The 14,365-nt window shown below is 49.5% G+C and overlaps 1 protein-coding gene across 3 annotated transcripts in view; it reads left to right on the top strand.

The window, feature by feature from the left end:
* Nucleotides 1-12,401, top strand: part of Akap12 (A-kinase anchoring protein 12) — an 85,078-nt gene extending 72,677 nt beyond the window's left edge. For all 3 annotated transcript variants that reach the window (XM_040758160.1, XM_013110221.3, XM_040758161.1), the window contains 2 exons: nt 3,697-8,623; nt 11,412-12,401. In XM_040758160.1, coding sequence (XP_040614094.1) covers nt 3,697-8,615 — 4,919 coding nt within the window. In that variant the 3' untranslated portion in view covers nt 8,616-8,623; nt 11,412-12,401. The remainder of the gene's footprint in view (nt 1-3,696; nt 8,624-11,411) is intronic.
* Nucleotides 12,402-14,365: the final 1,964 nt, after the last annotated feature.

Consider the following 14,365-nt stretch of genomic DNA (forward strand, 5'->3'; position numbering starts at 1 on the left):
CCTGGTCATTCTTTTAACGTCCATTTATAGAAAAAACACGAACATCTAGCCTTCCATACTCTTCTCCCTCTTCTCCAGCCATCTGAAGGTTCTTGCAGGCAAGCCTTCATGCTTGGTTTTCACCTTTGGTGACACAGTGCTCGGGAGGCCTGGCTGTCTGACAGTGTGTAATGTGGCTGGCTGACTTGTGTCCTCTCGGTTCCTCCTGCAAGGATGCCACGCCTGGTCACTGGGTTATGGACCCGTTAGGTTTCTTCCTTGTAATGGATTATCACCTGTGTGTTGATACTCTGAAACTTTATGCTTTCTGACAACTTTTCACCCAATAAATTTAGCAATTTTGTTTGTCTTTTGTTTCTTGGTTGGTTTGTTGGTTGGTTTTTTCCAAGACAGGGCTTCTCACAGCCCTAGCTGTCCTGGAACTAGCTCTGTAAATCAGGCTGACCTCGAACTTCTAGAGATTCGCCTGCTTCTGCCTCCCAAGTGCTGGGATTAAAGGTGAGCCCCACCACTATCTGGCTTGAACTTAGCAACTTTTGATTCTTGGCTTTATATTACTATTTTCTACCACGATTTAAAGTTTCTTTTAATATTTTGGTTTATTTAATTTCGGACAGTCTGTTGTGTAGCTCTGGCTGTCCTGGATTGCATTATGTAAACATGGCTAGCCTGGAACGCACAGAAATCTACCTGCCTCTGCCTCCTCAGAGGGCTGGGGATTAAAGACATTTGCCACCATGCCCAGTTTTATTTTTTGATTTTTGAGATGAGGGAGGGCTAACTATCTTGTGCAGGTTAGCCATCAACCTTGCAATCCTTTCTGCCTTAGTTTCCCAAGCAACAAACCTCCTGGCCCCCAGACCTTTTTATTTGGTTTAGAACTCAAACTCAGAGCCCAGAGCATGCTAGGCAAGTGTTCTACCACAGAGCTATAGCCCCTGCCTAACTTAACAATGCATTATTTATATATTGGGATGGTCTTAGTTAAGGTTTCTATTGCTGAGATGAAACACCGTGACCTAAAAGCAAGCTGGGGAGGAGAGGGTTTATTTGGCTTATACTTCCACATCATTGCTCATCATCAAAGGAAGTCGGGACAGGACCTCAAACAGGGCAGGAACCTGGAGGCAGGAACTGATGCAGAGGCCATGGAGGATGCTGCTTGCTCAGCCTGTTTTCTTATAGAACCCAGGACCACGTGCCCAGGGACGGCACCTCCCACAGTGGGTGGGGCTCTCCCCATCAATCACTAATTAAGAAAATGCCCAACAGCTGCATCTTATGCATCTTCTCTCAGATGGATGTGTCAAGTTGACCTAAAATTACCCAGCACACTGATATACCCCCAATTAGGTTTACTATTTTATGTGAGTGGTTTGCCTGTACATATGTATGTATGTATGTATACCATACACCGTGCCAGCACCCTGAGGATATCAGGTCTCTTGGAGCTGGAGTTACAGATGGTTATGAGCCAGTATGTGGGTGCTGGCCGCTGAGCCTGTTCCTCTGCCACAGTACTTTTAACGCCTGAGCCATCTTTCCAGCCCCACTACTTCTAAAATTCTACAGAGAGACATAAGCGTAGTGGCACATGCTTGTAATCCCAGCACCTAGAGGGTAGAGGGTAGAGGAGAGAGGATGGAAATTCAAGAACATTGTTGGCTACATAGTAAATTCAAGGCCACCCTGGACTAATTGAGGTCTATCTACACACTAAAGAGAATGACTTCAGGGATCACACTGGAAGTTATAACTGTCTATCAACTTTTTTTTCCTCTGTAAAACATACGTCTTGAGCCTGGTGTCGAGTACCCACCACAGAAGCATAGGGATCTGAATTCAATTCCCAGAACCCACAGAAAAGGCCAAGGCAGTGGGAGCAGGAGGATTGCCAGGACTTGCTAGCCACCTTGTCTAGCCAAGCTGGTGGCCTCCAGGTTCAGTGAGAGACCACAGACGGCTCAGCAGGCAAGGTGCTTTGTGCCATGTGATGAGCCCAGGTCAAACACTGGAACTCAACAACAGGAATAGAGGACCATCTCCCACACGTTGTCCATTGACTTCCCATGTGCTCTGTGGCAGGACCCTCCAACACTAAGTAAATAAATGAAAAAGAAGTAAATAAAATGAGCCACTAAGGAAGACCTCAGTATCATCCTGCATGCAGACACACAGACACGTGCACACACACACTCATGACACTGCACCCACACACATTGTCTTTTGGCTGTGTTTTGTTTGAAGATAGGGTCTCTCTGTGTAGCCCCTAGCTGTCCTTGGAACTCATTCTTTAAGCCAAGCTGGCCTTGAAATCAAAGGTATCTGCTGCCCAAGTGCTGGGATTAAAGTCACGTGTCACCATACCAAGCCTGATTTTCTTTTTAATTAATTTATTTTTATTTTATGCGCTTTGTTGTTTTACCTCCACGTATGTGTCTATGTGAGGGTGTCTGACCTACTGGAACTGGAGTTACAGACAGTTGTGAGCTGTTATCTAAACTATTGAGCCATTTCTCCAGTCCCCCGCCCCCTTTTTTAAGTAGTACTTCTTGATCCTCATTTAATGGATTTTGTTTTTGTATCACTACTCATGTATTCAGGTGTTTGCTTTTTAAGATTTATTTTTACTTCTGTAAGTGTTTCTGCTTGCATGCATACCTGTGTGCCATGTGTGTTCGGTGCCCACAGAGGCCAGAAGAGGGAGTTGGATCCAGCTAACATGTGGGTGCTTGAAATAGAGCCCAGGTCTATTTTGTAGTGTAATAACACTACAAAAATTGCTAGTGTTCTTAACCACTGAGCCATCTCTCCAGCTCATGGATCTAATACCTTGATAACCGAGGGAAGGTAGAGAGCAAAACTTTGAAAGGCCATTGCCCATTGATGATGGAAATTTCTGTACCGCTTGATCCCACAGCCGTTTGGACCCAGATAATCACACAGAGGCTTATATTGATTATAAACTGGATGACGGATTAGGCTTCTTTTTTTTTTTTTTTTTTTTTTTTGGTTTTACGAGACAGGGTTTCTCTGTTTTGGAGGCTGTCGGTCCAGCCTGGCCTCGAACTCACAGAGATCTGCCTGCCTCTGCCTCCCCAGTGCTGGGATTAAAGGCGTGCGCCACCAACGCCCGGCTGGGATTAGGCTTCTTATAGGCTAGCTCTCTCGTAATTATTAAACCATTTCTATTAATGGCTGTGGCTTACCCGTAATGCTCTGGCATGTTACTCCTTTGGCTACATGGCAGTCTCCCTTTGGAGACTGCTTCCCTGCCTTTCCTCTTCCCAGCATTCTTAGTCTGGTAGCCCTGCATACTTCCTGCCTGGTTACTGGTCAGTCAGCATTTATTCATCAGACAATAAGAGAAACATACATTCCCAGCATACAGAAGGACAGAAGGACATCCTCCATCAGCCCATCTATTAAGGGTTAACAAACACCTACTTTTTTTTTTTTTTTTTTTTTTTTTTTTTTACGAGACAGGGTTTCTCTGTATTGTTTTGGAGGCTGTCAGTCCAGCCCGGCCTCGAACTCACGGAGATCCACCTGCCTCTGCCTCCCGAGTGCTGGGATTAAAGGCGTGCGCCACCAACGCCCGGCCACCTACATAGTCTTTACCTTAGTATTAATGCAAGTATTTTGTTTGTTGGGCTAAATAGTTTTTCCTTTCTTCTCCTTTGCCTTTATTAACAGTTGGACAGAGAGAGTCAGAAGATGTGAGGGAAAAAGACCGAGCTAAAGAAATGGCTGTCAACTCTGCAGTTGTTGAAGACATCACAAAGGATGGGCAGGAAGAAACACCTGAAATAATCGAACAGATCCCTGCTTCGGAAAGCAATGTAGAAGAAATGCCGCAGCCTGCAGAGTCCCAGGCGAATGATGTTGGCTTTAAGAAGGTATTTAAGTTTGTTGGCTTTAAATTCACCGTGAAAAAGGATAAAAATGAGAAATCTGATACTGTCCAGCTCCTCACTGTCAAAAAGGATGAAGGCGAAGGGGCAGAAGCCACCGTTGGAGCCGGAGACCACCAGGAGCCCGGCCTGGAGACCGGAGAGTCCGCACCCAAAGAAAGTGAGCTGAAGCAATCCACAGAGAAGCCCGAGGACTCCCCGAAGCAGGCAGAGAGCAGCACGGAGGAAACTCCCCTTCAGGCTGAATCTGGTCAAGTGGCCGGGGGAGAAGCCAAAGATGGAGGAGATGAAAAACAAGAGAAAGAACCCACCAAATCCGCAGAATCTCCAACCAGTCCCGTCAGCGTCGAGACAACATCTTCCTTCAAGAAATTCTTCACTCACGGTTGGGCCGGCTGGCGCAAAAAGACCAGCTTCAAGAAGCCGAAGGAGGACGAGCCGGAGACTTCTGAGAAGAAGGAGCAAGAGGCAGAAGCAGTCGACGAGGAAGAAGGCGGCAAGACAGAAGGTTCTTCTGGGCAGGCCCCAGCGTCCGAGCAGCAGGAGCCCGAGGGAGGCACAAATCAGGCCAGGCTGTCCGCAGACTACGAGAAGGTGGAGCTGCCCTTGGAAGATGCGATCGGTGGCCCGGAGGAGAAGTGTGCTCCATTGGCAACGGAGGTGTTTGATGAGAAAGCGGAAGCCCAACAAGAAGTTGTTGCAGAAGTCCACATGAGCACCGTAGAGAAGATGGCGGAGGAGCAGGAGGCGGGGGAAGAGGCCGAAGTCGATGTAAAAGAGGCGGGGGAATCCTTGCCCCCTGAAAAACTGGCCGAGACCAAGGAGGCCCCCCAGGAAGCCGAGCCTGCCGAGGAGCTGGTGAAGAGCAAAGAAGTGTGTGTCTCCGGAGGTGACCATACACAGCTGACAGACCTAAGTCCCGATGAGAAGACGTTGCCCAAGCACCCGGAAGGCATTGTCAGTGAGGCGGAGATGCTGTCCTCCCAGGAGAGGATCAAGGTTCAGGGGAGCCCTTTGAAGAAACTCTTCAGTAGCTCTGGCTTAAAGAAGCTCTCTGGGAAGAAGCAGAAGGGGAAGCGAGGGGGCGGAGGAGACGAAGAGTCAGGAGAACACCAACAGGTTCAGACCGAGTCCCCAGAGAGCGCGGATGAGCAAAAGGGGGAGAGCTCTGCCTCCTCCCCAGAAGAGCAGGAGGAGATCACGTGTCTGGAGAAAGGGCTGTCGGAAGCCCACCAGGAGGGAGAGGCCGAGGAGGGGGCCACGTCTGATGGAGAGAGAAAAAGGGAAGGAATCACTCCCTGGGCATCTTTTAAGAAGATGGTGACACCGAAGAAACGGGTCCGAAGGCCCTCTGAGAGCGACAAGGAGGAAGAAGTGGACAAGCTCAAGAGTGCCACGCTGTCCTCCACGGAGAGCACAGTGTCAGAGGTGCAGGAAGAAGTCAAAGCCGTTGGGGAGGAGCAAAAGCCAGAGGAGCCGAAGCGCAAGGTGGACACCTCTGTGTCGTGGGAGGCGCTGATTTGCGTGGGGTCATCCAAGAAAAGAGCGAGGAAGGCGTCGTCATCAGACGACGAAGTGGGAGGGGACGGCCACAGAGTGGAAGAGGCCAGCAAGGACAAAGAAGCTGGGGCAGATGCTGTCCCTGCCCCCACCCAGGAACACGACCAAGCGCAGGGAAGTTCCTCCCCCGAGCCGGCTGGAAGTCCTTCTGAAGGGGAAGGTGTCTCCACCTGGGAGTCGTTTAAAAGATTAGTCACTCCCAGAAAAAAGTCCAAGACGAAGCTAGAAGAGAAAACGGAAGACTGCGGAGCAGAGCAACTGGCTTCCGACGTTGAGCCGAGCAAAGAAGAATCCTGGGTTTCCATTAAGAAGTTTATCCCTGGACGGCGGAAGAAAAGGCCCGATGGGAAGCAAGAACAAGCCACCGCTGAAGACATGGCGTCGACAGAAGTCAACGAGGATGACCCCGACGTCCCGGCCGTCGTGCCTCTGTCCGAGTATGACGCGGTGGAAAGGGAGAAGATGGCAGCGCAGCAGGCTCAGGAGCGTGAGGAAGGACCCCAGCTACAGGGGGCCGTGTACGTGTCTGAGGAGCTTAGCAAGACGCTGGTTCACACCGTCAGTGTGGCTGTCGTTGACGGGACCAGGGCAGTCACCTGTGCCGAAGAGCGGTCTCCTTCTTGGATATCCGCTTCCGTGACAGAACCTCTTGAACAGGCCGAAGGCGAAGCCACGCCCTCCACTGAGGAGGTCACCGAAAGAGAAGTCACTGCAAAAGAAACCCCCATGGTCACCCAGACCTTGCCAGAGGGCAACGATACCCACCATGACACAGTTGTCAGTGAGGTGGAATTCACTTCGGAAGCTGTGACAGCTGCAGAGACCGCAGAGGCTCTCCATGCTGAAGAGGTCACCGAAGCTTCAGGGGCAGAAGAGACCACAGACATGGTGTCAGCGGTTTCCCAACTAACCGACTCTCCAGACACCACAGAGGAAGCCACCCCGGTCCAGGAGGTAGAGGGTGGTGTGCCAGACAGAGAAGAGCAGGAGCGGCAGACACAAGCCGTCCTCCAGGTAGTCGCAGAAAAGGTAAAAGGGGAGCCACAGGAGCCTGCCCCCCAGACTGTGCAGAGAGCGGGGCCGAAAGCTCTGGAGAAAGTGGAGGAGGTAGAAGAGGATTCCGAAGTGCTAGCTGTGGAGAGAGAGGGGGACGTCGTCACGCTGGAAGAGCCCGTGCAGGGACGTGAAGCTGAGCATTGTGCGTGGGGCTCTGAGATTGGACAGGGTACTCCAGATAGCCTCAAAGCAGTTCCCGAAGTCACGGCGGGCATGGAGTTGGAGGAGCCGGTCACCACTTGCCAGGCTATAGAGCCCCAGCAGCTGATGGATCAAGCTGTAGCCCTGGAGTCATCTGAAACCCTGACAGACAGTGAGACAAATGGAAGCACTCCCCTAGCAGATTCCGACCACACTCCAGATGCCACCCAGCAAGACACGGCCGTCGGAAGCCAGGACAGTGAAGCCACTGCAGCTGACAGACAGTCACAGGACACAGAGGCAGAAGCAGCTCCTGCTCAGAAGGAGGAACCTTCAGTGCCGCCCCATTTTCCACCCCAGGAAGAACCCGGGGAAACACCAGGAAGAGATGTTCTAGAACCAGTGCAGCGAGAGTTTGCTGTGGAAGCAGCGCCCGTCCTAGCAAACACCGAGGTGGGTCAAGAGGCGGGCCACCCTGATGGCGAAAGAGTCAAAGACGAAGTCTGTGTGGAGGGACTGGAGGTGTCCGTGCAGGCAGATGGACCCGACAGTCTAGAAACGGTTGCTGAGGTGACACATGATGGTGAGGGGATGGCTGGAGAGCCTGAATGTCAGGAGGAGGAGAGTGCGGGGGCGCGGAGCCCAGAGGAGAGAGAGGTGGCAGCTGATGTTGAGAAGGAGAAAATGGAAACAGAGCCAGAGCAAGCTAGTGAAGACCCTGAGAGGAGGGCAGCGTCTCCTGAGCGTGAAGAAGCCCACCCGCAGCCCATCCAGACCGCTGATGCTTCCGACTCAGAGAGGGGAGAGGAAGTGAGCAGCCTTGAGGGAAGCTCTTCTCTCCCAGACCAAGATAAGGCAGGTTGCATAGAGGATCAGGTTCAAAGCTCGGACCCACCGGTAGCCCCAACAGCCGTATCCGTGAGGGAGGTTGCAGAGACTGTCAAGGCTTCGGAAACAGATGAAAGTTTGGAGTGTGCGGGTGCACACTTAATACTAGCAGAGAAGTCCTCCGAAAAGGGTGACCCCTGGACTTGTCAGCATGGAGAGGACACTGTGCCCTCGGGCCCCGAGTCGAAGGCAGAGTCAGTCCCGGTAATAGCATCACCGACTCCCGAAAACACCCTACATTCTGACCTGCAGGGAGAGACAGGCGCATCCCAGAAACAGAGATCAGATGACGAAGATGACGGGCAGGTTGGTTCTCCCGATGGCAGCGAGAGTACAGCAAGGGAGGGAGGCCTCGAGGCTGAAGCTGAGATCTTGGAGCTCCAGAGTGAGAGCACTAAGCTTGTCGAGAACATCATCCAGACAGCCGTGGACCAGTTCGCTCGTACGGAAACAGTCCCCACAGCCAGTGCTCCTGATCTGCAGACCCAGGTTCCGCTGATGCAGGCTGACAGCCAGGGAGCTCAACAGATGCCGGACAAAGAAGAAAGCCAACATCAAGTCTCCGCCCAAGAGGAAGCCGTGACTGCTGCAGCCCAAGACGGACTTGCCCTGTCTGATATTCCCGAAGGCACGAGGGAGCCTTCAGAAAAGGTCAATGTGCTTGCAGTGGAAAGTGCCAGTGTCAAAGACCAGCAGTGCGAGCAGGTGATTGCCCCGCTCGGGGCAGAGGGAGATGGAAGCGGGAAACCCGTGCCAGGTGACGATTGTGCCAAATTAGGAGAAAGTGTAGAGAAGCTGCCACCTGAATCCAAAGATCCAAAGGGGCACGCCGCTGACGGCCCCCAACACCAAAGCTCAGCCCAGGCAGAGGTGGATGCCGCGGGAAACCCAGCCAAAGAGTCTCCAGACGCCAATGGACCAAAGCTAACAGAGGAGGGAGATGCCCAGGAAGTAGGGATTCGGGAAGGGAAAACGCACACCGAGTCTGTCAAAGAGATGAAGTCCCAGACAGAGGAGGACCTACGGGAGCCAGAGGGAGACTTGGCAGAATCCTAAGATGTTGGGTAGGTAAACTTCCTTCCGGGAGGCTGGTTCCCCGTCCCCACATCCTACATCTATACAATTGCATGACAATAATTGATTTTATTCAGAACCTTCAGGTGGAAATAATTATCAACTAGAGTAAGATCTACAGTAGATTTTGGGTTTTTTTTTGTTTGTTTGAAATTTATTTTTATGTGCATTGATGTTTTCGCCTGTGAGAGGGTGTCGGATCCTATAGACCTGGAGTTTCAGACAGTTGTGAGCTGCCATGTGGATGCTGGGAATTGAACCCGGGCCCTCTGGAAGTGTAGGCAGTGCTCCTAAGCACCAAGCCGTCTCTCCAGCCTACCTCCTGTTATTTGTTTTGTTTTAATCAGAATTCCATCAAGTCTTACTGATGTCCTGAAAATAATGGCTTCCTTTTACTCTTGTTTTTTCCTTTTTCTTGGTTTTTTTTTTTTTTTTTTTTTTTAAACAGAGTCTCACTTTGTAGTTCTTGCTGTCTGTCCTGGAACTCACCATGTTGACCAGGCTGGTGACCTCTGTCCCTCTCCTTCCCATGCTGGCCACCATACCTACTAGATCAGCCAAAACTTGTAACTTTTTAGTTTAGGGCCTAGAGAGGTACCTCAGTGGTTAAGAATGTGTACTGTCTAGGCTGGAGGGATGGCTCAGCCGTTAAAGGCTAGGCTCACAACCAAAAATATAAGAATGTGTGGTGCTGTAACGATGGACAGCACGCTTGTTGAGGGTATAGGTAACTGTTTATTGTAGAAATTACTCACTAGAGAAAACGGGCAACGCGGATGAGTCAAGTCTCTCGCTACCAAACCGGAAGCAGAAAAGAGAGCGAGCGCACCTTTGTAGTTGTCTTATATTTCTACCTCAATACACGCCTCTAGCCACGCCCAAAAGTGGGTGTGGCTAGCAGTGCGTTAAAAACTGCCCTTTTATTACTACATCCGTCTGCGCCTCTATTGTGCCACGCGGCTAATGGCGGAGTCCTAAATCTCCTCCTACAAATGTGCACTGCTCTTGCAGAGGAAAATAGGTCAGTTCCCAACACCCGTGTCAGGCTGCAGCTCCAACCTCTAGTGGAATTCAGCCTTCTGGCCTCCTGATTCCTCCGTGACCATATGCATACTTACACAAAGACACATAAATCAAAATCCTCTTTCCAAAACTAGTTAATAGCTATTCAGGAAAGGCATAGACCCCACCCCACCCCTAGGCCCCAACAGCATGACAAGTGTTTTTTAGCTTGCAGTGCACCTGAGCCTGGGTGGAGGTGTCTCTGCTGTTAGCCTTGTAGTAGTGGGACACAATGTGGACCGTGCTATCTTTTGTTTTAGCCCAGGGTGGCCTTGGGCTTACTATGTAGCTAAGGATGGCACAGATGACCTTCAATTCCTGATCTTCCACTTCTCAAGTGCTGAATGTCCCACCACACCTGACTTTTGTCTGCTTTTCTTTTCTTTTCTTTTTTTTTTTTTTTTTTTTTTTTTTTGGTTTTTCGAGACAGGGTTTCTCTGTAGCTTTGGAGGCTGTCCTGGAACTCGCTTGGTAGTCCAGGCTGGTCTCGAACTCACAGATATCCGCCTGCCTCTGCCTCCCGAGTGCTGGGATTAAAGGTGTGCGCCACCAATACCCGGCCTGCTTTTCTTTTTTTTTTAGACAAGATTTCTCTGTAACTTTGGAGGCTGTCCTGGAACTCGCTTGGTAGACCAGGCCGGCCTTGAACTCAGAGATCTACCTGCCTCTGCCTCCCCAGTGCTGGGATCAAAAGGTGTGCACAACCATGCCCAGCTTCCCTATTTACTTTTTAGAGATTGTGTAGCCCAGGCTGGACTTGAACTCCAGGTAATTCACCTGCCTTCAATCTTCTATCAGTAGACTACAGGCATGAGCCACCACATCTGGCTCTGGTAAGATGCATTTCTTCTGTGTGCGGTGTTGAGTTTGGAATCCAGGGTTCATTCTAGGTCAGCACTCTTCAGCCTATAAGGATCCCCCAGTCTGTCTGTCTCTGTGTGTGTGTGTGTGTGTGTGTGTGTGTGTGTGTGTGTGTGTGCCTTAATAGTATGGAGGATCCACTGTGCCTTCTTTCTTAAGCCTTAAAAATGTTTGGTGGGGGTTGGAGAGATAGCTCAGAGGTTAAGAGCATTGACTGTTCTTCCAGAGGACTTGAGTTCAATTCCCAGCACCCACATGGTGGCTCACAACCATCTTTAATGAGATCTGGCGCCCTCTTCTGTCCTGCGGGCATACAGACAGACGCTGTATACTAAACAAATCTAAAAAAAATGTTTGGTGGTTGCATGTGTTCATGCCTCCATAATGTGGGTGGGGTAGGGTGCCTATGCTATGCTGTTGTGGGGTGGGGGGTAGGTGGTCAGAGGACACTTCTGAGTATTGAACTCAGATCTCCACGCTGGTGTAGCAAACACCTTTAGCTACTGAGCTGTCTAGCCAACCTTTTTCTTTCTTTTTTCTTCTTCTTCTTTTTTTTTTTCCTGATACAGAGTTTCTCTGTGTAGCTTTGGAGCCTGACCTGGAATTCATTTTATAGACCAGGCTGGCCTCGAACTCACAGACATCCCCCTGCCTCTGCTTCCCGAGTGCTGGGATTAAAGGTGTGTGCCGCCGCCGCCACCACCACTGGGCCCCTTTTTTTCCTTCTAATGGAGTTCAATTCCAGCGTCCCAAGTAAGTACCCAATCCCCACAGCTCTTGTGCAGTCCTTCCGCCGTCAGCAAACCGAGGCAGGAAACGAGGTCTTTATTTTTCTCTCCTTTCTCCCTCCTGCAGTTACTCACTGTATATCTGCAAGGCCAGAATGTGAAGACAAGCCGCAGAACAAAATGCTGCTGTTGGGACCCTGAGACCAAGATTGCCAAGCCCTTAAGATTCAGAGAGTGGGCCGTCCGCTGACTTCAACCTTGGAGAGCAACCCCGACAATCCTGAGGCTTCACCGGGAGCTAGAGCCAGCTAACATTTCCTTGTTTCAAGACTGCCTTTGATTTTTCCCTGGATACCGTATGTTTCTGATGGAAGGTCCTACATTCAACCTGGAACCGATGTCGGCAATACCTAGTTCTCCTTCTCAAACTGGAGCGCCCTTCTATGTGTTTATATGTATGTCTCCTGTAGTCCTCCTCATGTACCTATTGTATATTTTTTCCTAATGTTCAAGCACATGCCTTTTGTATTACGCAATATATGATGGGTGTGCAGCCATAGTGAAGCCTTGAGAAGCTCCAAGCCTCAACAATAACCTGTGGCAAACAGAGAAATAACATTCCTGAGAGGAAGGTACAAGTTGTTTTAAAGTTCACTGAGGCTTAGGTTTGTGGGTTAGTAGTCCTCTGAAGGGTGGTCATTTTCCTTCGCACAGGGAGCTCAGAAATAAAACACCATTTGGAAACATCTAGAATGTCCCAATATTACTGTGACTTGTTTCTTTCTAATCTAGTTCAGGTTGGAAAGCAGTCTCCTTAGTGGCAGATTAAGCCCCTTTTCTTAGTGACACAGACAGATGAGCGTGCCTAAGGTCTTGATACGTTTTCCATCTTATGCAGAAGGAAATCTGTTGTGCTTTTTGATTGCACTCTTATATGCTGGATCGAATTCGTGCGCAGAACAAAGTGAGTCCCGTTCTTTATAAAATGGTATTTTGATAGATACTGGAGTGTGTCTGTGTTATATCAGTGCCCTTTTAAGAACAATGTTGCATTATGTTCATTTGAATAAATTGTGATTTGACAACTGATTTGAATAAAATATTTGCTTCACTTAGATTCAAGGTGTTTTGTTTGTTTTTCCAAGAAGGATTTTCCCTGAAACTCCCTCCATAGACGAGGCTGGTCTTGAACTCAGAGATCTACCTGCCTCTGCCTTCCAAGTGCTGGCATTAATGATGTGTGCCACTGCTGCCCATCTTGATTCACTGTTTTCTCTTTGTTTTTTAAATACATTCTTTTTTATTATGTACACAGTATTTGCCTGCATGTCTGTCTGCAGAACCCATGTAAACACAGTGTTGTGTGGTTTCTGGATAGTCAGTGTGGACTTCCCTTGACATACCAACTGTGGTGTTTTGAATAAGAATGACAGCATTGGCTGTTCTTCTAAGAGCTCCTGGGTTCAATTCCCAGCAACCACATGGTGGCACCCAACCATCTGTCGTGAGATCTGATGCCCTCTTCTGGTGCGCAGGCGCACATGCAGATAGAACGCTTGTATAACTAAAATAAATAAACCTTAAAAACACAACAACAAAGAATGGTCCACTCTAGGCTCATATATCTGAATGCTTGGTCCCTCGTTTGGTGGGACTGTTGGGAAGGATGAGGAGCTGTGTCACTAAGAGGATGGACTTTGAGGTTTCAAAAACCCATGCCATTCCCAGTTAGCGCTCTGCCTTGTGGCTGTGTCTAAAGACGTAAGTGCTCAGTTATTGTCCCATGCTTGTCGACCCACCTGCTGCCACGCTCCCCACCTTGATTGTCATGGAGGACAGCTCTGAAACCGTCAGCACAAGTTAGCTCTTCCATTAAATTGTCTTGGTCATGGTGTCTCTTCACAGCAATAGAAAAATAGCTAAAACACCAGCGATTACCAGATAACAATTAGAACCCCTTTCTCAGTTCTAACAGGGCATACCTCTGACCCCAGCATTTCAGGAGAAGGGGCAGGAAGATGTAGGCCAGGCCAAGCTGGACTACACAGCAAGTTCCAGGCCAGTCTAATGAGAGCATTGCTCTGCCCCAACCTCATCTCCTGGGGTCCTGTCTCCTAGTACTGCACACTCATGGAAATCTGTCACCTCCTGCCTATTGTTACTGGAATGAGTGTAATATACCTCCCCCCCCCCCCAGTCCTGGAACTCGCTCTGTAGACCAGGCTGGCCTCCAACTCAGAGATCCACCTGCCTCTGCCTCCAGAGTGCTGGGATTAAAGGCGTGCACCACCACTGCCTGGCCGTAATCAATACTTTTTGTGCCTCACAAAGTTGAGACAAGCTGCAACACAGGTTGAGGCTAAGGTAACCACAGGATAAGAGACTTGGGTACGGTGGATGGGAGATTAATGGTGATTTTGGGGATTATATTTTTAATTCTTTGAAAATATCGTGCATGCATTTCAAATACATCTACCCACCATCCCCCGGTACACCACCAACACATGCTTCTCCCAGCTTTATTTCATATTCTGCTCATTCTCCTCCCCTGCCCTCCGCTCTTCTCCTCTCCAACAACATACAATCCCGATTTATCTGTTGTGGGAAATTGAGCAGGGTGAAGAATTAAGCTTGGGTAACCTCTGCCTCCCTAGTGCTGGGATTTAAGGCAGGAGACACCACCACTCGGGTGCTTCATAGAAAATTTAGTACCTCTATTACTTGCCCTCTTCCAGCTCTTCCTCTCCCTCCTCCTAGCCCCCCCCCCCCCTTCTCTTTAAGCAAGGTCCCAGTTTACTCCAGGTTAACCTGGAGCTCACACTAGCCCAGGGGGAGGCTGGAGCACTTAAGGATCCTCCTACCTCAGCCTCCCAAAGTGCCTGGCTTTTGTCTTTTTTCTTTTTTTTAAATGTTTTAATGTTTCCTGACAGTTTTATTATGTAGTTCTGGCTGGCCTGTAACTCATGGTAATCCTCCTGCCTCTGCTTCCCAAGTACTGGCATCCCAGGCATATGTGCTACTACATTCTTATTAAGTGTTCAAAGGTTCCAAGCACATCTGAAATGAGGACAGGAAGTTGAG

This window comes from Mesocricetus auratus, unplaced genomic scaffold (assembly GCF_017639785.1).
Source record: "Mesocricetus auratus isolate SY011 unplaced genomic scaffold, BCM_Maur_2.0 Super-Scaffold_100018, whole genome shotgun sequence".
NCBI classification, from domain to species: domain Eukaryota; kingdom Metazoa; phylum Chordata; class Mammalia; order Rodentia; family Cricetidae; genus Mesocricetus; species Mesocricetus auratus.